At 40.2% G+C, this 25580-nt stretch overlaps 1 protein-coding gene across 3 annotated transcripts in view; it reads right to left on the bottom strand.

Annotated features, from left to right (window-relative positions):
* fat3a (FAT atypical cadherin 3a) overlaps window positions 1-25580 on the bottom strand; it is a 728759-nt gene that overhangs the window by 36396 nt on the left and 666783 nt on the right. For all 3 annotated transcript variants that reach the window (XM_072263367.1, XM_072263369.1, XM_072263370.1), the window contains exon 22: window positions 23747-23904. In XM_072263367.1, the coding sequence (XP_072119468.1) occupies window positions 23747-23904 (158 nt within the window). The remainder of the gene's footprint in view (window positions 1-23746; window positions 23905-25580) is intronic.

Here is a 25580-nt window from a genome sequence, read left to right as displayed (position 1 = left end):
TGTCCTAGTTCCATTTCAAATTGGTCTAGCACTAATTCTAACATTGCCCAATCTTTTTTGATAGAGGTAGAGGGAGAACAAGAGGGAGAGGGAGGGGGGGTGGGTGAGGGGTGAGGGGGGAGGAGAGAGAGAGGGGTGTGGGTGAGGGGGGAGAAGAGAGAGAGAGAGGTGTGTGTGGTGGGGAGAAGAGAGAGAAGGGGAGGGGGAGAGGCAAGAGGTGTAGAGGGGAGAGAGGAGGAGAGGGAGGGAGAGAGGGGGAGGGAGGGAGAGAGGGGAGGGAGGGAGAGAGGGGAGGGAGGGAGAGAGGGGAGGGAGGGAGAGAGGGGGAGAGGGAGAGAGAGGAGGAGAGGGAGAGAGAAGGGGAGAGGGAGAGAGAGGGGGAGAGGGATAGAGGGGAAGAGGGGAAGAGGGGAAGGGAGAAGGGAGGAAGGGGGGAAGGGGGGAAGGGGGGAAGGGGGAAGAGGGGAAGGGGGGAATGGGGAAGAGGGGAAGGGGGGAACGGGGAAGAGGGGAAGGGGAAGGGGGGAAGAGGGGAAGGGGAAGGGGGGAAGAGGGGGATGGGAGGAAGAGGGGGAGGGGGAGAAGAGGGAGGGATGGGGAGAATCGAGGGATGGGGTTGGAGAGGGGGATGGGTGAGGGGGATGGGTGAGGGTGAGGGTGAGGGTGAGGGGTAGGGGGAGTGGGAGGAGGAGAGGGAAAGGGAGAGGGGGAATGAATACTTAAACAGATTACTCCATGGGAGTCCATTTGACCACAATCTGTACAGTATTACATCACAGCTTCACTTTTCAATTCTAGTTAAAAGTTAGCTTTAGGGAAAGGTTGAAAGGTTAGGACATTATTCCCAAAAGCTTAGGAGTATGAGGAAAGATTTAATAAAAATATACAAAATATAAGTCTGCCCACTGATTTAAAACAGGAATTTCTGGAAACACTCAGAAAATTAAGCAGCATCTATAGGAAGAGAAGCAGAGTTCACATTTCAGGTCCGAGGTGGAGATGAACACTAAAGAATGCCTAAAATTGTTGCAGCAGGCATGGTCAGAGTGGACAGAGTGAGAGTGGCGATCTTGAGGCTTGGAGTGGACAGTCAGAGTGGTGATCTTGAGATTTAGAGTGGACAAAGTCAGAGTGGACAGAGTCAGAGTGGGCAGAGTCAGAGTGGGCAGTCAGAGTGGACAGAGCTAGAGTGGGCAGAGTCAGAGTGGTGATCTTGAGGTTTAGAGTGGACAGAGTTGGAGTGGGCAGACTCGGAGTGGGCAGAGTTAGAGTGGTGATCTTGAGCCTTTAGCTCTTTAAGGCTTCAGTAAGGAGAGACTTCAGTCAGAGAAAGCAAAAAAAAAAAGAAAGGCTCTAGGTGAAGTTTTGTTTCCTTCCCTTATTTATATCTGCTCAACTAGGACAGTAGAGATGCAGGCAGGATAGTTAAAAGCTCCTCTTGTGGGATGTGGGACGGCAGGGAGACTACTACAACTGTGAGGTGCATCCAGCTGCAGCTTCTAACAAACCGCATTAAGGAATTGGAGCTGGAACTGGATGTACTCCGGATCGATCAGGAGGCTGACAGGGTGATAGATTGGACAGAGAGAGAGGTAGTTACATCCACAGTGCAGGACAAAGGAAACTGGGTGATGGTCAAGGAGGGGAGAGGTGTTAAACAGCTAGTGCCATCCCCCTCAACAACAAGTATATCACTTTGGATACTGTTGGAGGTGATGACCTAACAGAGGAAAGAAATCAGGAAGGCATGAACAAACAAGACAAAATCTGCAGATGCTGGAAATCCAAGCAACACATACAAAATGCTGGAAGAATCCAGCAGGCCAGGCAGCATCTCGGAAAAGAGTACAATTGACGTTTCAGAACTAGACCATTTGGGAGGATTGGAGAAAAAAGCTGATGAGTAGATTTAAAAGGTGGGGGAGGGGAGAGAGAAACACCAGGTGATAGGTGAAACCTGGAGCGGTAGGATGAAGTGAAGAGCTGGGAAACTGATTGGTGAAAGAGACAGAAGGCCATGGAAGAGTGAAAAGGGGGCGGAGCACCAGAGGGAGGTGATGGGTGGGCTAGGAGATCAGGTGAGAGAGGGAAAAGGGGATGGGAAATCGTGAGGCGGGGGGCAGGGGGCGGTGGTGGGAAGGCATTACCGGAAGTTTGAGAAATTGATGTTCATGTCATCAGGTTGGAGGCTACCCAAACAGAATATAAGGTGTTGTTCCTCTAACCTAAGCGTGGCCTCAGTATGAAAGTGGAGGAGGCCATGGATGGACATATTGGAATGAGAATGGGAAATGGAATTAAAATGGGTGGCCACTGGGACGTCCCACTTTTTCTGGTGGATGGAGCATCGGTGCTTGGTGAACTGGTCTCCCAATCTATGCCAGGTCTCACCGATATACAAGAGGCCACACTCGGAGCACAGCCACACAGTATATGACCCCAACAGACTCACAGGTGAAGTGTCGCCTCACCTGGAAGGACTGTTTAGGGCCTGAATGTTAGTGAGGGAGGAGGTGCAAGGGCAGGTGATGGGATCCCGTTGGAGGTGGCAGAAGTTTCAGAGAATTATGTGCTGGATGCAAAGGCTGGTGGGGTGGTAGATGAAGTTGCTCTAGCAGACAAGGTGAAGGAGAATTCTAAGGGATCCTACAGATATGTTAACAGCAAAGGGACTGCAAGGGACAAGGTCCTCTGAAAGACCAGAATGATAATCCATGTGTGGAGCCAAAACAAATGGGAGAGATCTTAAATGAATTTTTTGCATCTGTATTTACTCAGGAGACGAACACAGAGTCAGTCTATAGAAGTGAGGCAAAGCGGCATCAACTTCATGGACCCTGTACAGATTACAGAGGAGGAGGTGTTTGCTGCCCTGAGGCAAATAGGGTGGGTAAGTCCCCAGGGCCTGACAAGGTGTTCCCTCAGACCCTACAGGAGGCAAGTGCAGAAACTGCCAGGGCCCTAGCAGAGATATGTAAATTGCCCTTTGGGACAGGGATGTACCAGAGGATTGGAGGCTAGCCAATGATGTTCCACTGTTTAAAAAAACGCTCTAAACACAAACCAGGAATTTATAGGCTGGTGAGTCTGACATCAGTTGTGAGTAAATAATTGGAAAGTATTCTAACAGACTGGATATACAAGTATTTCGATAGACATGGACCGATTAAGGATGGCTTCGTGCATGGAAGGTCATGCCTTACAGATTTTTTCGAGGAAGTTATCAGGAAGGTGGATGAAGGCAAGGCTGTGGATGTTGTCTACATGGACTTTAGTAAGGCATTTGACAAGGTCCCTCATGGGAGGCTGGTCAAGAAGGTTCAGTCGTTTGGCATTCAGGATAAGGTAGCAAATTGAATCAGAGAATGGTAGTAGAGGGTTGCCTCTCTGACTGGAGGCCTGTGATGAGTAGAGTGCCACAAGGATCAGTGCTGGATCCTTCGTTGTTTGTCATCTATACCAATGAGTGGATGATAATATGGTTAACTGGGTCAGCAAATTTTCAGATGACACCAAGATTGGGGGTGTAGTGGACAGTGAGGAAGTCATGGCTTGCTAAGAGATCTGCATCAGCTAGAAAAATGGTAGATGGAATTTAATGCATTAAATTATAAGTACGAGGTTTTGCACTTTGGGAGGACCAACTGGCGTAGGACTTACAGTGAAGAGTAGGGCACTGAGGAATGTGGTAGAACAAAGGGTTCTGGGAATACAGGGCTGAGATTCATTGAAAGTGGTGTCGCAGGTAGAAAGGGTTGTAAAGAAAGTTAGGGTCCTGAATCAATGTGTTGAGTACAGGAGATGGGATGTTATGTTGAAGTTGTATAAGATGTTGGTGAGGCCTAATTGTGTGCTGTTTTGGTCACCTACCTACAGGGAAGATGTAAACAAAGTTGAAAGAGCAGAGAGAAAATTTACAAGGATGTTGCCATGTCTGGAGGACCTGAGTTATAAGGAAGGATTGAAAAGGTTAGGACTGTATTCTTCAGAATGTAGAAGATTGAGAGGAGGTCTGATAGAGGTAAACAGAATTATGAGGGGTATAGTTAGGGTGAATGCAAGCAAGCTTTTTCCACTGAGGTTTGGTGGGACTACAACCAGAGCTCATGGGTTAAGGGTGAAAGGTGAGAAGTTTAAGGGGAACATGAGGGAAACTGTCTTCACTCAGAGGGTCCTGAGAGTGTGGAATGAGCTGCCAGCATGTGGTGCATCTGAGCTCCATTTCAACATTTAAGAGAAGTTTGGATAGGTACATGGATAGTTGGGGTATGGAGGGCTATGGTCCTCGTGCAGATCAATGGGAGCAGGCAGTCTAAATGGTTTCAGCATGGACTAGATGGGCCAAAGGGCCTGTTTCTGTGTTGTACTTCTCTATGACCTATGATATTTCAATGGCTCAGCAAATGAAGTAGCCCATGCTGCATGCAGGGAGACCTATGCAGCATTTGGATATGAGACCATAAATAATACTTGTGTTACAAAAGCGTCATACAACGGCCACCTCCAGCAAAAGAGATTCTTAACCACCTACCTTGCCATTCAAGGCATTAACATCAGTGAGTCTCACATCATGAATATCACTGACCAGAAACTCAACTGAATCAGCCACATAAATATCCTGACTGCAAAGGCAGGTAAGAGACTGGGTATTCTGCGTGAGCAACTCCCTTCCTGACACCCCAAGTCTTTTCAACCATCAGCAAGGCACAATTCGGGAGCATGACAAAATACTCTCCATTAGCCTGGATGAGTTCTGGTCACCTCCCTGATGGAAAGATATCAATAAGATTGAAGGAGGATGTTGCTGGGACTTGAAGATCTGGGTTATATGGAAAAGTTGAACAGGTCAGGACTTCATTCCCTGGAGTGTAAGAGAAGGAGCGGCGATTTGATAGACAAAATTTTGAGCGGTATAGATAGGGGTGAATGAAAGCATTTTTTCACTATTTTTGTTGAGACGAGAACTAGAGGTCTTAGATTAATGGTGAAAGGTGAAATATTTAAGGGGAACCTGAGGGAGATCTTTATTCAGAAGGTGGTGAGAGTGCGGAATGAGCTGCCAGAAGAGGTGGTGGACGTGGAGGACTCTGTCCCACACGTAGGTCAATGGTACTAGGCAGAATAAAAGTTTGGCACAGATTAGATGGGCTGAAGGGCCTGTTTCTGTGCTCTAGTGCTCTATTACTCTGAGTGCACCTTTAACAACACTTAATAAGTCCAGTATCATCCAGAATAAAGCAGCCTGTTTGTCTAACATCCCATTCACCATTCTCAACCATTCATTCTCTCTCAGAGAGTGCACATTTCCTGAAGTGTGTATGATTTACAAAATCCACTGCAGTTACTTAATAGACAACCCAGCAGCACTTCCCAAACATCAAATCACCATCATTATGTGCAATAGGTGCATGGGAAAGCCCACCGATACTCCACCAAGTTGCACACCATCTCTGAGTTGGAAATATAGTGCAACTCCTTCATTTTTATTGGGTCTAGAAGTCCCACCCAATCTCACTGCAGAAGTAACCTCCTCAGAAAGACTGCAGCAATTCAAAGCATGTCACGTCATCATCTTCTCCTGGCTAGTTAAGAATGGGCAATAAATGAGCCCTCGCCTGTGAAACCCAAATCTCAAGAACGGTGTTTAGTCCAGGGCTGCATTAGCAGAATTAACCATAAGTTGATTTCCATCCATTTTTCTATAGCTACAAATTTACTCCACGTTGGTTTTGTTATAATTATTTCATTTTAAAGAATAATCACCCGAACACAGCCTATAATTAAATTAATGGAATGTACACTTTATCCAGTCATTAAAGAGTACTATAAAGACATTTAATAATTACTGATACCAGCTTGTAAAATGCTTTAAAAATGTATGGGAGACTTTGCATAATCAGATGTCCATAAGTCATTTGTAACCGAGGGAGCCTCCATACCTGTGAATACCATATTAAATATACCGTAATAACCCTTTAGCTGAATCAGTTCCCTCATCTTCCTTGATGAGTGTTCAGGAAGACTATTATATCTCACACTAAAATTGTAGGAAAAAGCAAACAGCCTTTCTCAGTAGGGGCACTAAGCTGTCAGCTTCTCTTAGGACTTTAGTAAAATATCAAGTTATAGTGAGGCTACTTTGTGAAAAAGGTTATACAGGAATGCTACTCAACTAAAATAAATTGTGTTGCAATATGGCCTAAAGATATTTTCCACAGGAAGTTCATAATGTATTTGACAAAGTGCTATGAAAATGAGTGGATGCTTACATTATGAGAACATTTGATACGAGGTAATAAAATAGGTAAATATGTTGAATTTTACTTACTGATGGAAGTTTATTTCCAGTGGCATTGCACACCAGTAATCTATACATGCCAAGGGGATTTGGTGGGGAGAGTAGAAAAGGAAGGATAAAGATCATAGTGAATCAAACCCAGATAAAAGGTAAACAAGAGAAGAGGAGGGGAAGGATATGAGCAGAGGGGAATAAACACAAGAAATTCTGCAGATGCTGGAAATCTTGAGCAACACACACACACACACACACACACACACACAAAATGCTGGAGGAACTCAGCAAGTCAGGAAGCATCCACAGAAATGAATAAACAGCTGATGTTTTGGGCCAAGACATACCATCAGAGAAAAAAAAAGATGAAAGTGGGTTGGTAGGGAGAGCAGAAAAATAACTGAAGGGGTGGGGGAAGGATATGGATAAGGATGAGATAAACGAAAAGCAAGTAAATGAATAAGCTTAAGTGTAAGTGGGAGAGAAAGGGAGTAAGAATATATTGGCAAAGGGATTGGCTGAAGTATGGGAGAAGTAATAGGCAAGGGTAAGAATACTTTGACTGAACAAGTGAATTAAATGAGGGAGGTATTTCATGACCTCTCCACTCCTACTTGTGTGTGTGTGTGTGTGTGTGGTGATGCAGAATCTATTCAAGGGGGCAGGAAGTTTGCTTGCTGCTTCAAGACAATATTGCCATTGCTGGCAGGGTTGGAGGAAGCTCACTGTATTTTTTTAAAACTGAACGTGAAGGTGAAATTCACTCAGAGTGGTGGTAAGGTGGAATTCACTCATACAAAGAGAGGTTATCAGTTGCACACTCAGGTGAGTTAAGTACATAAGGGCAGAAGGGATAAATGCTGTTGGATTTGTGACCACAGTGAAATGAAGTAAGGCAGAAAATGTCATTTTAGAGCTTAAAGAGTGATACAGATCTTTTGGGTGGATACATGCTTCTCTGTTGTTAAAACTGTATACAGTAATTAAGACCATAAGACCATAGACATGGGAGCAGGATTAGGCCATTTGGCCCATCGAGTCTGCTCCGCCATTCAATCATGGCTGATCCATTTTTCCCCTCCTCAGTCCTACGCCTCAGCCTTCTCACTGTAACCTTTGAAGCTGTGTCTAATCATGAACTGATCAAGGTTTCAATGAGATTACCCCTCATGCTTCTAAATTCCAGTGAGTACAGTCCCAGAGCTATCAAATGTTCCTCGTATGATAAACATTTCATTCCTGGAATCACCCTTGTGAACCTCCTCTGAGCCCTCTGCAATGCCAGCACATCTTTTCTAAGATGAGAGGCCTAAAACTTTCACAAGGAGAAAGTTTCAATTCAAGGTTTTAATTCAAGGAGAGGCCTCACCAGCGCCTTATAAAGCCTCAGCATCACACCCCTGCACTTGTATTCTAGACTTCTTGAAATGAATGCTAACATTGCATTTGCCTTCCTCACCACTGACTCAACCTGCAAGTTAACCTTTAGGGTGTTCTGCACAAGGATTCCCAAGTTCCTTTGCACCTCAGATTTTTGGCTTTTCTCCCCATTTAGAAAACAGTCTTCACATTTATTTCTAGTGAGTGACCATGCATCTTTCAACACTGTATTTCACTTGCCACTTTCTTGCCCATACTCCTAATCTGTCTAAGTCCTTCTTCAGCCTTTCTGTTTCCTTAACACAACCTGTCCTTCCACCAACCTTCATATCATCTGCAAACTTGGCAACAAAGCCACCTATTCCATTATCCAGATCAATTACATACAGCATAAAAGAAGCAATCCCAACACTGACCCCTGCAGAACATGACTACTCACTGGCAGCCCGACAGAAAACAATCCTTTTATTCCCACTTGCTGCTTCATGCCAATTAGCTAATGCTCTAATCATGCCAGTAACTTTTCTCTTATTACTGTGGGCTTTTGACTTGGTAAGCGGCCTCAGGTGTGATTATAGGGACATCTGACTTTCTGAAAGTGGGTTTAAAAATTTCATATGATTTAGAAAATGTTGGCATTTACTTGAGCCAGATGGTGATATGCAACAATATAATCAAAGAACTACAGAAAATTTATGTCACAAAAGAAGGCACCTTGTCCATTGTGTTGGTTGAAATAGAGCCACCCAACCTATTTCCACCAACAGATACAAGTTCCATAACCTTGCTGATCTTTAAGTATACATTAAGGGTCTTTGTTTCTACCCATTCAGGTGAAAAATTACAGACCTCTATTTCCTATGGCTTTAAATAAAATTGTATCTACCCTCTAATCATTCTACCTGCTTCCTTAATGAATCCATAAAAACTGTCCTTGTTCAGTGTGCCTTAAGGGAGGCTTGTGATGTCCGTCACTTGTTAAATTAAGTCAAATGCAATAGTTGTTTTTATCTTTTGCTTTTATTATTCTGAAACAAAATAGGCAAGCAACCTTTCATTAACCACCAGTGAAGCAGGACAGGAGAAATGAAACATTCGAACACAAATTGATGGAATTGCTCAGTAGCATAGGCAGCATCCTTAGAAAGTGAAATAGAGTTTCAGATTGATGACCTTTTGAGGACTGGAAAAAGCTAATCAGAGCCTCTGCAATTACCATCCTTTCACTTTTTAACAACCTGCAATATATTTCACCTCTGCTTGCAACATATCATTTTCAAAGGTGCCAGATCCTTTAATACGGGGGTTCCCAAACTTTTTTATGCCATGGATCAATACAGTAATTCAGTGGTCTGTGGACCACAGGTTGGGAACCCCTGCTTTAATACTTTCTCTTATACTATGTTTTTCCCTTTCACAAACTGGGGGAGCTTTACAGAAAGATCTGTGTCCTGAAGTATAAAAGAATACTACAGTTTTACTGCATTATTGACAATTATTTAGTTGACATTGTATTAATTCACTCTTTGACACCTTCTAGTCAAAAAGAGTCCTGAAATAAGCCACTAAGTAATCAAACCATAGAAGTACAAGGTTATGGAACCAAAATCCATATTAAAATCGAAGTATAAAAAGAAAATATTGGCATAGTCTGAATGCAAAAACAAGTTAATAGGAAGTCAATAAAACAGCAGAGTGCATTTATGTTAGGTTTTTGATTTACAAGGATGTTTTGATTTAAATCACATTGCACAAATGGATGAGGAAACTAACTTAGGACCCAAAGGCTTGTCAAACAGGTGAAATCATAGCAAGAGGGATAGGTACTATTTTCTGTCGCTGTGAGTATGATTCCCAAAGGCTGAGCTGCATGCTAGCTTTTGGGGCTAGAGAGAAAGCTGGAGTTGGAGTGGAAAGATCTAGTTCTCATGGTCCTTGAAGATTGACAGGGTTGATGCGACAATAATATTTCCTTTGGCTGGATGTCTAACGTCAGGGGCCACATTCTCAAAATTGGGGAATGCACATTCAGAATTAAGATGAGAAGACATTTCTACAGCCAGAAGGCAGTGAATCTTAAGAATTTTGTCCAATGAGTTTTGTGGAGGTTCAGTTACAGGTTGTCCTCTCCCCACCCCCTCTGTTACAAATGCCTGATTTATGTACATACTGTTAGCGATTATTCTGGAGTCATAAAATTATGGACAGCATATATTAATTAAAATGAGAACCAATCTTTGGGAAATAAAATCTTTTCACAATCTACCTTCAACTGATACTTTCAGGCTAATGAAGCTAATAATTGAGTGTGGGACATTCTCCAATTCTACACCATTGAAACAACACAGGGAAAGGCAATAGGTAAATGTTGATCTTAATTGGTGGATATTAAAATCTTCATAATGAGATCAGCAAAGGCATTAAATGACTATTTCCTGTTTTAGAGCATTGTTAAAGGCATACCCCTGCTGGAAATGACATTAAACAACTTTGAATCTTGTTAAGGTAGTGTTCAGGACATGTCTATAATTTTATATCCACAGAGCAATTCCTCAACACTTTTGCAAAAGGTATATATTTTGGGTCTCTGGAGATTGTGCTCAGAAGCCTTTTAAACCAGCCACTTGCATCTGAATATTCAAATAGATTCTGCCAATTTGGATATGCCGCCAGTGTAAAACATATGCTGTAATTCTGCAGATACCTTACTATGTTCAAAATGTTCAAGTAGGAGATTGTAGCAATTGAAACTGTAGTTAATCACTTACTACTTTTGTGTTTTCAAAAACATAAATCATTGTGACAGGAGACAGATTCTCTCTCTCCAGAGGATCTGTTGTGCGTATAAAGACTTCTGTATTTCTCAGTTATAGCTTCCATGTGGTTCTGTTTAGTTACAATACATGTAAGAGCATTTGGGAGGTGGACTGTGTGGAATTGCCAGCTGCTGCAGGACTCTGCAGGCATCTTCTGCTGCCTGCAGACTCAGCTCATAGCTGCACTTCCAATTAGTGAACTGTCCGGTTTATGAATGAGTCACAGGAATGGAACCCTGCCTTAACCTGGGAAGGACCTGTACTCAGTATATGTAAGATGGTGCTAGACAGATGTTTGTATATTAAAGGAATCAAGATTAGTGCAGGAATATTGGGCTGTGGTAAAAGGTCAGATATGATTTTACTGAATGGCAAACCAGGTACAAGGGACAAAATGGCTGACTCCTTATGGAACCTGGTCAGTCAAGCACTGACTATGACTATATCAGATCAAAATATGATTATGAATTCAGAATGATTTGAGGCATTTTCACTAGACTGCTCTAATCACTTGCTTTTACAAGTTAATATTCAATTATATCACCACAAGATGTCTTTTGCATTAAATGACTTGCAATTTTAACTTCAATGAATCTTGAGAACAATTGATGTTCAATTACATTTTTTGAAGTGAACTGAATTTACTCAGATTATGTAGACCAATTATAGTGATTTTAATAGAAAGAGCTGTGCCTCTTACATTGAAATAATTTTTTAAAAAATTGTTGGTGATACTGTAGGTCACTATAATCTTCTAAGTTCCTGTATCAGCTTCCCTAACTGAAATCAGCAAATAAACAAACTTAATTTTCAATAAAATTCAATAACATTATACAGAAAAATAGTGCATAATGATGGAATTTTTTGCCTACATAGATTCTGTTATTTTTGAAATATTTATGTTAATGTATACTTTGTATTTAGTTCTATGAAAAAATGCGCAAGTTATCTGTGCATAAACATGGGAGATCCTGGGCATATACAATGATGTTAAACAGCATGCAATTACGTGGGAAGAATAAAATTCAATTAGCAGCAGATCAGTGTAAACTGGTACTTGACGCATAGTTCAGTCTTAATGGGCTGAAGGCACTTTTCCATGGTGTACAGCGGTCCCCAACTACCGGGCCGCAAAGCATGTGCTACCGGGCCGCGAGGAGACAATATGAGTCAGCTGCACCTTTCCTCATTCCCTGTCACGCACTGTTGAACTTGAACATAGGGTTGCCAACTGTCCCGTATTTGCCGGGACATCCCGTATATTGGGCTAAATCGGTTTGTCCCGTATTTACCCCGCTAAGGTACAGCGTTCCTATGAAACCTTTCGTGCCGAAGTGGCGTGAAGCGAAGAAGCAATTACCATTAATTTATATGGGAAAAAATTTTGAGTGTTCCTAGACCCAAAAAATAACCTAACAAATCATACCAAATAACACATAAAACCGAAAATAAATAACACTAACCTATAGTAAAAACAGGAATGATATGATAAATACACAGCCTATATAAAGTAGAAATAATGTATGTACAGTGTAGACGGGAAGATGAAGGCGTAACCAATTTGTGTGTAACGCTCAGCTATATTGGCTCGTATGTCTCTAGGGGAAACCCCGACTGCCGCCTGCCTGGTCTCCTGGTTGTGCTGGTTGCTGCACCACTGCCACTGAATTCAACTTCAAATATCAATCATCAGCCAGCACACAATGTACATTTTACCAATTACACTTTATAGCTATTACCAAGTCTATGAGATTAATATAAGTTCAATACAAAAAAAGGAATGGAAAAGGCGCCAGACTGATCAAAGTTCAATTTCTTCGTGCACACATTGGAGCTCAGGAACCTTTCGGGACCCCTCTGACCCCGATGACTCGCGGACCCCACTGACCATGTTGACTCAAGGCTCGGGACCATCCGGAGTGATCAACCTGAGCCTTCCCACACGTCCGACGTCCTCACGGTCTCTCCTCCAACTCCCCGCCAAAAACCCCTGGTTCCCAGCCGTATGAGACAGCATTATCATCCCAAGAAAGAATAACATGGACACCCATTGGCTGATAGTACACCTGCTATCTCATATAACCCAGGCAAATTGCTAGCTAGGGATTTTCTCAGCATTTAACATAACATAGAATCCATTTTAATTCACATACGCAGCAGTTTAAAAGATTAACATAACAAAGAAACCATTTTAATTTTAACATAACAAAGAAGAAACCCCGTACATGTGGGAAGAAAAATTGGCACGTATGCGCATGCGCACATCAAATGCGCACGTCACGCATGTGCACACAGGTGCTCATGCAAGGCTCATTGTCATGGTAGTCTTTCCTGGGGTAAAGTGTCCCAGGATTTGACTGCTACTTTTGTCCTTTATTTGGGAGTGAGAAAGTTGGCAACCCTAACTGTAAAAGACATGTCGAGGTGAGTTTAACCCTACTTGAACACCACCGCCGCCCCCCCCCCGCCAGTCGGCTGGTCCGCAAGAATATTGTCAATATTAAACCGGTCCGCGGTGCAAAAAAAGGCTGGGGACCCCTGGTGTATGACTCTGATAACAGCTCTTTCTGCAGTGACAATCTTCTTCCTAAAGCCTCATGATTCCCCCCTCCCCCAATCCTTTCCTGATCTTCCATCCAGTTAAACATTCACAGCTCTTCCTTTGCTGTGATCCTTCCTTTCTTTCATTTTCAATCTTTTTATTGTTTCAAAATTAATAAATATAACAATAATAGTAATGATACATAGAGATCGGAACTACAATAATAACAGTTAACATGTACAAGCACAGATTCCAAGTAACAAATATAGTTTAGCCTCCCAGTCTCATAATTACTGACCATGAAAAAGATATTTTATAAAGAGAGAAAAAAAAACCCCTAATCTAAAAAAAACTAAACTAAAAAAAAACAAACAAAGCTTGGGCTGTCATATTACATTGGCTAAAATTATTATCTGTTGTTAACTCCGCTTCTCTATACATGAACAAAAAAAATACTACAAAGGATTCATAAAGGGTCAACTTACATCATATAAAATATTGAATAAATGGCTTCCAAGTTTCTTTAAATTTAACTGAAGGGTCCATAGTACCACCCCTAATTTTTTCCAATTTTAGGCATGCTATCGTTTGGAAAAACCACTGAAATGTAGTGGGGGGATTAGAATCTTTCCACTTAAATAAAATGGATCTTCTGGCTATTAATGTAACAAATGCAATTCGACGACAAGCTGACAAGGATAAGTGACTAGAGTCTATCACTGGTAGTCCAAAAATTGCAGTAATAGGATGAGGTTGTAAATCAATATGCAGAACTACTGAAATGATATCAAAAGTATCTTTCCAATACTCTTCTAGAAGAGGACAAGACCAGAACCAATGTGTCAATGAAGCTACCTCAGAATTACATCTATCACAAACAGGAGTTATGTGGGAGTAAAAACGAGTTAACTTATCCTTGGACATATGAGCCCTATGAACCACCTTAAATTGTATCAAACAATGTCTGGAACACATTGAAGAAGTATTGACTAATTGAGGAATTTTCTCCCATTTCTCTGTAGATAAAGATATTTGAAGTTCTCTTTCCCACTCATTCTTAATTTTATCAGATATGCCTAGAAGCATTTTCATAATCAGATCATAAATAATTGCTATTAAACTCTTCTGATAGGGGTTTAAACCTAAAATTTTTTCTGTAACTTCAATTTGATGCGATATCAGAAAGGTAGGTAAAGTAGCATTCAGAAAGTTTCTAATCTGTAAATATCTGAAAAAGTATAATCTAGGCAAATTATATTTATTAGACAACTGTTCAAAAGACATAAAACAATCATCCATGAATAAATCACGAAAAGATGTTATTCCCTTCGTTTTCCATAGAAGAAAAGCTTGATCAATTCTAGATGGTTGAAAGAAAAAACTAGATATAATCGAACTTGACAGGATAAATTTGTTCAATCCAAAGAATTTATGAAATTGAAGCCATATTTGTATTGTATGTTTAATTATTGGATTTTATCATTTGTTTATTCAATTTAGTAAGTGTAAAGGGAAGTGCAGCTCCTAGAATAGAAGCCAGTGAAAATCCCTGTACAGACTCCCGCTCGAGGTTCATCCATCGTGGACATTGAGTTTCATCCAATTCTTGTGTCCAAAACGTTAAATATCGAATGTTAATTGCCCAGTAGTAAAATCTAAGATTCGGCAAAGCCAAACCTCCTTCCTTTTTTGATTTCTGTATATGTTTCTTACTTAACCTGGGATTTCTATTCTGCCATATATATGAAGAAATTTTAGAATCAGTAATATCAAAAAAAAGATTTAGGGATAAGAATTGATACCGCCTGAAACAGATACAGAAATTTAGGTAAAATAATTATCTTAATAGTATTAATCTGACCAATCAAAGATAAGGACAATGGGGACCATTTAGTAAACAGTTGTTTCACATGATCAATTGGTAAAAAATTAACTTTACATAGATCCTTAAGCTTCTTAGTAATTTTAACACCCAAATAAATAAAATAATCAGTAACCAATCTAAATGGTGATTGTCTATAAATTGGAACTTGAATATTTAATGGGAAAAGCACACTCTTATCAAGATTCAATTTGTAACCAGAAAAACAACTAAACTGAGCAAATAGTGTTATTACTGCAGGAATGGATTTCTCTGCGTTAGAGATATATAGTAACAGGTCATCTGCATATAGGGATACTTTATGTGTCCCATTCCCACGAATAATGCCAAATATATTAGGTGAATCATGAATAGCAATTGTCAAGGGCTCCAGGGCAATATCAAATAGTAAAGGGTTTAAAGGACAGCCCTGTCTAGTACCTCGAAAAAGCCTAAAAAAAGGGGATCTCTGATTGTTGGTAAATACAGCAGCTAGAGGTGTACGATATATCAATTGAATTCAGGATATAAATTTTGAGCTGAAATTAAATTTCTCAAGTATATTAAATAAATATTCCCATTTAGGTCTATCGAAAGCCTTCTCGGTATCAAGAGAAATAACACATTCTGAAGTTTTAACTGAAGTACTGTATACAATGTTCATTAGCCTCCTAACATTAAAATGTGAGTAACGATTTTTAATAAATCCTGTCTGATCTTTGGAGACAATTTGTGGTAGTACCTTCTCTATTCTAATTGCTAATATTTTGGAAAAGATTTTAGAATCCACATTCAACAAAGATATAGGTCTATATGATGCACATTCAGTGGGATCTTTATCTTTTTTAGGAATTAATGAGATAGATGCTTCATAAAAGGAGTGTGGTAATTTACCTACAGATAAAGCATCTTTAAAAATTCTATGTAATCAGGGAGAAAGTAAGTCTGAAAAAGATTTATAAAATTCAACTGTATACCCATCCGGGCTGGGTGCTTTACCAGAATTCATCGAAAAAATTGCTTTCTTTATTTCCTCTTCAGTAATGGGTGCATCTAATGCTAAACGTTCATCAGCTGGTAATTTCTGAATATTTAGTTTCCTTAAAAATTCATGCATTATGGTAGGATCATCAGGAAATTCTGACTGATATAAATTGGTATAAAATTCTTGAAAAGATTTATTAATTTCATCACGGTCAATCGTCAAATTACCATTCCGACTACGAACTCTATTAATCTGACATTTCGCCAAAGCAGCTTTCAATTGATTAGACAGTAATTTACCCGATTTATCACCATGTATGTAAAATTGACTCTTAGTTTTAAGTAACTGATTTTCAATCGGGGATGTTAATAACAAACTATGTTGCATCTGAAGTTCAACTCTCTCTTTATAAAGCTCCAAATTAGGAGCAATAGAATTTTTTTTTTATCAATTTCTTTAATCTTATCAGCCAATGTACGTATTTCACTATTAATACGTTTTTTCACTCCAGCAGAGTATGAAATAATTTGTCCATGGATATATACTTCAAAGGTATCCCATAATATCCCACTGGAAGTTTCTTCCGTTGAGTTAGATAAAAAGAAAAATGCAATCCGTTCTTTAGTGAAATTATCAAAATTTAAATCCTGAAGCAAATTAGAATCGAACCGCCATTGTCTAGTACTAAAAATTGTATCCCTAAATTTACTTGATAATTTCAAAGGTGCATGGATACTCACAGGTAGTGACAAATGAAACTAATCAAGAATTCATAAAGATGTAATTGATTCTAGAGTAATTATGATATACATGAGAAAACAAAGAGAACTCTTTATCATTAGGACTAAAAACCTCCAAATCTCTAAAATTGCCACGTCAACTAAAAAGGAATGAATAAAAATAGCAGATTTGTTTGGAAGTACCTGATTGGGCGCAGACCTATCCATCATAGGATTCAAACAACAATTAAAATCACCACCCATTATTAACATATATTCCTTTAAATTGGGAAGAGATATAAATAAATGCTTAAAGAATTCAGGATAATCAATATTTGGTGCATAAACATTAACCAAAACTACTTTTTGGTTATAAAGCGAACCAGTAATTAATAGAAATCTACCATATGGGTCTGAGATTATATCATAATGAACAAATGAGATCAAAGGATCTATAAAAATGGAAACACCTTTCACTTTGGTCGATGAGTTTGAGTGAAACTGTTGGTCTTTCCAAAACCTAAAAAAAATGCTGATTATCCTCCTTCCTCACATGAGTCTCCTGTGCAAAAATAATCTGAGCATTTAATCTATGAAAAACTTTTAAAATCTTCTTCCATTTAATTGGATGATTCAAACCATACGTGTTCCATGAAACAAAGTTAATAATATTATCCATTTTCCTTAAATAAGCCATATGGTAAGTAAAAGGTTAACCAAATTGCATAGGAAACTCATGAATCAGGAAGATGAAGAAAAGTTTAAAGAGGAACCGGAAGTTACGACAATGCAGACATTTTTGTAGTTTTAAATCAGCCCAAGTGAAAAATACTGAACTAAAAGTAACCTCCTCCCCCTCCCACAAAGCCCCGAAACCTGGCCAATAGGCAGCCAGTAAACTATCTAAGAACCACCCAACCCCCACCTCTCTTGACGGCAAGTCTCCAAATTAAAAAAAAATAAAAACCACCCATAGTCTGAACATTGCAAAAGGAATGCCAAACACAGTTAGATGAGAAAAAACAACCCTTTGCAGACCATTTCAAAAGACCTGGTCTTAAGAAATAAAACAGAATACAATCTTAATAATATTTCAAGAAAAATCAAATAATCACCAAGTCAGAGTCTTAATAATTTTCTAAAACGGACAATTAAAAATTAAAAAAAATTAAAATAATCAAGGAAAAGGAAAGGGACATTAACATGGAGCAGACATGCCAAAACAAAGTACCAGAGGACTCAGACCAAGGGCGAAGCTCTACAAACTTAAAATGTCTGAATCTATAAGCTGGTTATTAACCAATAAACCAGGTGTATACAAACTTAAAGGAACGGTAAATTAATTAAACATCCGAGCTCAGGGAATGTTCTTCGAGAAATTGTTGTGCGTCATCCATGGATTTAAGCCACTTAAACGAATTATCGGGTAAAACAACTCTTAAGCGAGCGGGGTATAGCAGAGCCGGTCGAAATTTCCTTTGATATAGTTCCGACATCACTGATTTAAATTGCGACCTTTCTTGCAATACCTCAGGGCAATAATCTTCAATCAAACAAAACTTAAGATTGTGATATACAATAATTCCTTTCTGACAAGCAATTTGAATTAAGTGCTCCTTGGTACTTACATAGTGAAATCGCAGAATTACAGGATGCAGATTTAACTCTTTTGATGGTTTGGGTCTTAGTGATCGATGCACATGATCGAGTACTGGAGGAGAGGAGAAGACCTCCGAGCCAAAGACTTCCATTAAGATTTGAGAAAAAAATCTAGTAAGGTCCCCGCTCTCAAAGTCTTCACTGAGTCCTTTTATCCGCAAATTCTGTCTGTGACTATGACTCTCCAAATCAATAATCTTGGCTTTATACTGCTCCAATGTACGAGTAGTCGAATTTAATTTCTTTTCTGAAGAGTTCATTCTGGAATCCCTATGTTTCCCCGCTTCAGTAAGCTCTGCAATTTGCCGTTGCTGTTTTTCGCTCTCATTTCCAAGTGCTATCAATTTACTTTGGTTCTCCTTCAACATTACTTCCAATGTAGCGAATCTCTTGTTTTTCATCCAATAAATTCGAGATAGCTTGCAAAGTAAGTTCAGGCTGTTTAGGTTGATCGAAAGTTCCTTCTTTCTTCCCGTTTCCATAACCGCTTTCTTTGCCTTCGGCTAATGCCTTTCTTAGTTTGGAAGTCATTTCCATCGATTAGAATTCAGAATTCAAACATATAAAGGTGTTAAAGACACTTTGATATATATAATAGAAGGGTGATAAGAAAATTGAAAAAGTCCGGAGCCCAGCCGAAATATGACCTACTCCATCTAGTGCTGCCAAGAGAATCCTTTGCTGTGATCCTGATCTTATTTGTGAATCTTTGATATTTCTTCCAGCCTATTCTCCCTAATTCTCCAGTCCCCTCTTTCTCCACTATGCTTCATTACTAATGCTGTTAACAGTCTCTTCACCATGATGATTAAACCATCAGCTGTCACTCTCAGCTGATCATTTCTCACTCATGATCATCTGTCCTCTTTAATTACCTGTCAACTCCTTCCCCAATATGCTTCCAGACAAAAGTTTCCTCCACAATCTCTGCTCTTAAACATAGGAATTGTGGCTAACAAAGTTCAAAGTTCTAAGTAAATTTATTATAAAGGTACATATATGTCACCAGAGACTAACATGAGATTCATTTTAGTCATAGTCATACTTCATTAATCCCAGGGGAAATTGGTTTTCAATACAGTTGCACCATAAATAATAAATAGTAATAAACCATAAATAGTTAAATAGTAATATGTAAATTATGCCAGTAAAATTATGAAATAAGTCCAGGACCAGCCTATTGGCTCAGGATGTCTGACCCTCCAAGGGAGGAATTGTAAAGTTTGATGGCCACGGGCAGGAATGACTTCCTATGACGCTCAGTGCTGCATCTCGGTGGAATGAGTCTCTGGCTGAATGTACTCCTGTGCCCACCCAGCACATTATGTAGTGGATGGGCGACATTGACCAAGATGGCATGCAACTTAGACAGCATCCTCTTTTCAGACACCACCGTCAGAGAGTCCAGTTCCATCCCCACAACATCACTGGCCTTACGAATGAGTTTGTTGATTCTGTTGGTGTCTGCCACCCTCAGCCTCCTGCCCCAGCACACAACAGCAAACATGATAGCACTGGCCACCACAGACTTGTAGAACATCCTCAGCATCGTCCGGCAGATGTTAAAGGACCTCAGTCTCCTCAGGAAATAGAGACGGCTCTGGCCCTTCTTGTAGACAGTCTCAGTGTTCTTTGACCAGTCCAGTTTATTGTCAATTCGTATCCCCAGGTATTTGTAATCCTCCACCATGTCCACACTGACCCCCTGGATGGAAACAGGGGTCACTGTAACCTTAGCTCTCCTCAGGTCTACCACCAGCTCCTTAGTCTTTTCAACATTAAGCTGCAGATAATTCAGCTCACACCACGTGACAAAGTTTCCTACCTTAGCCCTGTACTCAGCCTCATCTCCCTTGCTGATGCATCCAACTATGGCAGAGTCATCCGAAAACTTCTGAAGATGACAAGACTCCGTGCAGTAGTTGGAAGTCCAAGGTGTAAATGGTGAAGAGAAAGGGAGATAAGACAGTCCCCTGTGGAGCCCCAGCGCTGCTGATCACTCTGTCGGACACACAGTGTTGCAAGCACACGTATTGTGGTCTGCCAGTCACGTAATCAAGAATCCATGATACCAGAGAAGCATCCACCTGCATCGCTGTCAGCTTCTCCCCCAGCAGAGCAGGGCGGATGGTGTTGAACGCACTGGAGAAGTCAAAAAACATGACCCTCACTTGTCCAGGTGGGCATCGAAACGGTTCAGCAGGAAGACGATGGCATCCTCAACTCCTAGTCGGGGCTGGTAGGCGAACTGGAGGGGATCTAAGTGTGGTCTGACCATAGGCCGGATCAGCTCCAGAACAAGTCTCTCCAAGTTCTTCATGATGTGGGAGGTCAATACCACCGGTCTGTAGTCATTGAGGCCGCTGGGTCGCGGCGTCTTCGGCACAGGGACGAGGCAGGACGTCTTCCACAGTACAGGAACCCTCCGGAGCCTCAGGCTCAGATTGAATACATGGCAAAGTACTCCACATAGCTGAGGGGCACAGGCTTTGAGCACCCTGGTACCGACACCATCTGGTCCTGCAGCCTTGCTTGGGTTGAGACGTTTCAGCTGTCTTCTCACCTGTAGAGCTGTGAAGCCCACTGTGGTGGTTTCATGTGGGGGAGGGGTATAGTCATGAGAGCAGGGTGGGGGACTGTGAGGAGGGGTAGGAGGGGAGAGTGGAATATGTGTTGGATGGGGGCCGACAACAGATGGCTCATGTGTGGGATGGGCAGGGGCTACACTGTCAAATCTGTTAAAGAACAGGTTAAGTTCATTGGCCCTGTCCACACTGCCTTCTGCTCCTCTGTTGCTAGTTTGCCGGAACCCAGTGATGGCCCTCATCCCCCTCCATACCTCTGTCATGTTGTTCTGCTGGAATTTCCACTCAAGCTTCCTCCTGTACCTGTCTTTAGCCTCCCTGATCCTGGCTTTCAGGTCACTCTGTATTGCCCTCAGCTCCTCCCTATTTCCATCTCTAAACACCCTCTTTTTAGCGTTCAGGATGTCCTTAATGTCCTTTGTCACCCATGGCTTGTTATTTGAATAACAAAGGACAGTTCTTGTCGGAACATTGCAGTCCACACAGAAGTTGATGTAATCAGTGACGCACTCTGTGAGCCCATCAATATCCTCTCCGTGTGGCTCACAGAGTCCCTGCCAGTCTATCACCTCAAAACAACCCTGGAGTGTCTCATAAGCCTCCTCCGACCATTTTCTCACTGTCCTCGAGGTTGCAGGTTTACTTTTCACCAGAGGCATGTAGCAGGGTTTTAGATGCACCAGATTGTGATCTGACCTTCCCAGTGGGGGGAAGGGAGAGGAGCTGTAGGCATCCTTAACATTAGCGTACATCACATCCAGAATCCTCTCCCCTCTCGTTGTACAGCTCACATACTGCGTGAAGTTGGGCAGTGTTCTAGCCATGGTAACCTGGTTGAAGTCACCTGAGATGGTAATGAGGGCACTTGGGTGCTGGGTTTGTAGTCTGGCTATGACGGTGTAAATGATGTTACACGCTAATGTCGGGTTGGCAGAGGAAGGGATGTACACAACAACCACAATTGCATGCGAGATTTCCCTTGGCAAATAATATGGCCGGAGTCCAACAGCAAAAAGTTCAATATCCGGGCTACAGACCCGTTCCTTGATCGTAATATGCCCAGGATTGCACCATCTGTTATTTACCAGAACCGCCAGCCCCCTTCCCTTACGCTTACCGTTCTCGGTGCAATTCCAGTCAGGCAGGCATTTACAATAGAAAAAAGGAACATGACCTAAATGAATGAAAAACCTTATACAAAGACTGACAAGCAACCAATGTGCAAAAGACGAAGTGTGCAAATACAAATAATAATAAATTAATTGATAATACTGAAACCATGAGTTGTAGAGTCCTTGTAAGAGAGTTCATAGGTTGTGAACAGCCTATCTGCGAGGGCATTCAACTGCACCCAATGGCATGGGTCATTTTTGTGATGAAATACAATTGCCTGGGGATTCTCGCACAAAACTGGCATGTACCCTCTATCCACTAATATTAGTGTGCTGTTTAGACATTTTACAATTTCTAGGTCACCAACTTTTCATGTGCTCTTCAGGTCAATGCACCACCAAAGTACCATCATTATTCTAAGTGACCACTAATTACATGAAATCCAAGTCAGCTGTGGATTTAGAAATAAATGACTGAGCACATAAGAGAACATTATTTCCTACTCTAATAAAAACTGCGGGACTCATTTAAAGATTTAAAGACTACTGCCGCATTATGAAGCTACTGCCAGATAAATGTCACCTGAAAGTCCATTTGTCAGATCCTGAACACAGGTTAAACACCTACTAACCAGCAAAGTCCAGCTGTGGTGAAAGCAAATCCTTGTGGAAAACAAATAAAGTTGTGCATTTACTAAAGTCTTCTCAGTATAGGAAAATGAGTGACTTAAATCCAAGTTCTACTTTAGCATTCAGCTTCTAATTAAATAATTACAGCCAAACTAGATGAAAAGGCAATAATAAAACTGGACCTTAAATCTGAGATGATTAAAAGATTAATATTGACAATGATAACTTAAGAGGTGTGTTGTAATACTGTATATTGTTTTCAAGTCCTTGACATTTCATCTTTTGTAGGACTGTATAAAAATATTTTGTGGTTTTCTAAGGCATCTGTGATTAACAGGTTAGGAAATGATGAATCTCTAGTCTGGTGTCTGCTATGCTCTCCAGGAATACCTGGTGCACTCAGGCCAGTACCTGAAGACCACTTACAAAAACAGCACCACATGAATTACACCTGTGAACTTCATTTTTTCTCAATAATGCAACAGGTATGATGAGGCTTATGGCAGCAGTTGGAGTTCACACACAAAAACACTCCAGTTGTAAATGCGCTTCTGTCACATCATATGAGGATATCAGGTTTCACCCTTTACAGAAAGACAACTTAAATAATGGAAAGTGATATCAAAACACCACAAAAACCCTGAAAACCAAAGCAATAAAAAATAATTTAGTTAATGGAAGCAATAACCTTGATTATAGGTCTTCATTCAGAAACTGCTGTTCAGCGGAGGTTGGCTTTTCCTGCTGATTTTTTTTTGCTCCAGGTGTTTTTCTCAACTTGTTTGTTTTGTTTGAGACAACAGGTATAAATACTCCATGGGTCAATTAAAGACCAGTTTATACTCATGACCCTGGGGTTAAATTATATAGAAATGGCATAATATTGGCATATGGTATCTATATTAATGTACAGAAAACATGAACACTTTTCCATTTACTCTAAGTGACTATGACGCATCTTGATCTATGTTTGGGTACATCATAGCTTAAGTTCAAGTGAAAATCCTTCACAGAAGCACACTGTTATTGGTTAAGTAGCCTGACAATCAATGTGCTATGGGGAAAAATTTAAAAAGTATGTATTCTCAAAACAATAATCAAATACTGAGATAAAAATTCAATGATCCATTTTAAAACACCATTCAAAATAGAACATTACATTTACCTTCAAAATGACACAGTATTCCCCTTCAGCATACATAATGACTCCATTACTCTGCAGTGTTCTCAAATGCAATCCTAATTTCAGTTCATGTCTTTTGCTGTTTTCAGCCACCCGATATTTAATATAGCTGTTTCCAGCAAAACTCAGGGACGCATGACCTGGAAGAATTAAGGAAAGCCATGCTGAAGAACTAATATTGGTCTCAAGTAAAATTTTATGAACATATCACTCTGGCTTAATCATATTACATTTAATACAAAATGCAATTAGCTTCTTGTGCTTTTAAGAAAATGTCATAATATTTATGAATGGTTAAATTTCAATATCTTGTAGTTAAATCAGTAACACTTTAATACAACCTTGTATATCTATCAAAAAATTGTGATTGTGAAGGATGACTAAATTTGGCAAAGGAATGATAACCTGGAAACTCCAAATATTTTACTGTTTAGTTAGGTGAAAAGTGGTGAAAACAAACAAAATGAAAACAATATCAAGTAGGATCAAATATCTTTTCAAATGTTTTCCCAGTCTTGAAATTGATATTAATTCTTCAATTTTATTCTCATCATACATTTCTGAACAAGTATTGTGCTCAAGAACATTTGAAAGATTACTTTGGAGAATTTAGGGCACATTAATGGAGGGACACAATTCCCAAACTCCATTTCCTTGGGTGCATTCCAATTAATGTGGTTATTCAATTTAGAAGCATTACAGTGAATACGCTGATTGGCTAACACAACTTTGAGAATGTTTATTATCAAAAATAATTGCTTTCCTCAAAAAGGAATATGAAGCAATATGTAGCAATTACAATTACTCCAGTTAAAAAATACAATATAAATAAATGAAAGAACTGGCATATACATATATAGCACTTCTCACATCCTCAGAGTATTCACAGATGCTTCACAATTACACTGAAGTGCTGTGTAGTAATTGCTGCAGGCAAATGTGACATCTAATTATCACTGGATCAGTCATTTACTATTACTGAATTTGAGCAACAATTTTCACACATAATTTATTCTCTGACATACATGACAATTTTAAGAAGGAAGGACAAAATTAAGGTGAAATTAATTAATGTTTTGGTTTATAAGGGTAGCAGCACCAGACCATGTAAATTACATTAGACTATGCTCTAATGGAGAAATTAATCTTTTAAGGACACAGATACTCGGGAATCCAATTGGATAATGCTTTATTTTTCCATTGCCATGTAATTGAACTTGGATTTTTCCATAAATGAAGCACAATAATGAGCATATCCTAATCATTTAGAGTAACTCAGAAAACATGTATGAGGACATGATTTCTATTTCGGGACTGTGTGTGATATGGCATTGCTTGTTTAACACCAATACAGGAGCGTTGCTGGGTAACTCACACCTCATTGTCCTAAGTACATCTGTCACTCCCAGGCAATATAATTTTACCAGGTGCAAGGCCTTGGTCACAACTGAATTTTACTGTGGTGGAACTGATTGTTTTACCAAACATATGTCATTCTGGCCAATTATAAGATATATTTGAATTTTAAAGCCAATGATAATATGAGAACAATGATGATACTATTGCTAGACACAGACTGAGTACTGCCTTCCCTAATTTAGGTAAATTCTTTTGTGTACACCCTATGGTTTGGGCTCCATAAAGAGACTTTGACATGGATTAATAATCTAAATAATTACCCTATTAACCAGTGAGATTCAACAAAGAACTGACTTTTACATCTGGAGACATAAGAGATTGAAGATCCTAGAATCAGGAGCAGAAATCAAACTCCTGGAGAAACTCAGGAGGTCAGACAGAGGGTAATGGACTGTCT

The sequence above is a fragment of the Mobula birostris genome, chromosome 7, assembly GCF_030028105.1.
Source record: "Mobula birostris isolate sMobBir1 chromosome 7, sMobBir1.hap1, whole genome shotgun sequence".
NCBI lineage: Eukaryota > Metazoa > Chordata > Chondrichthyes > Myliobatiformes > Myliobatidae > Mobula > Mobula birostris.
This window is presented reverse-complemented; position numbering and strand designations above follow the sequence as displayed.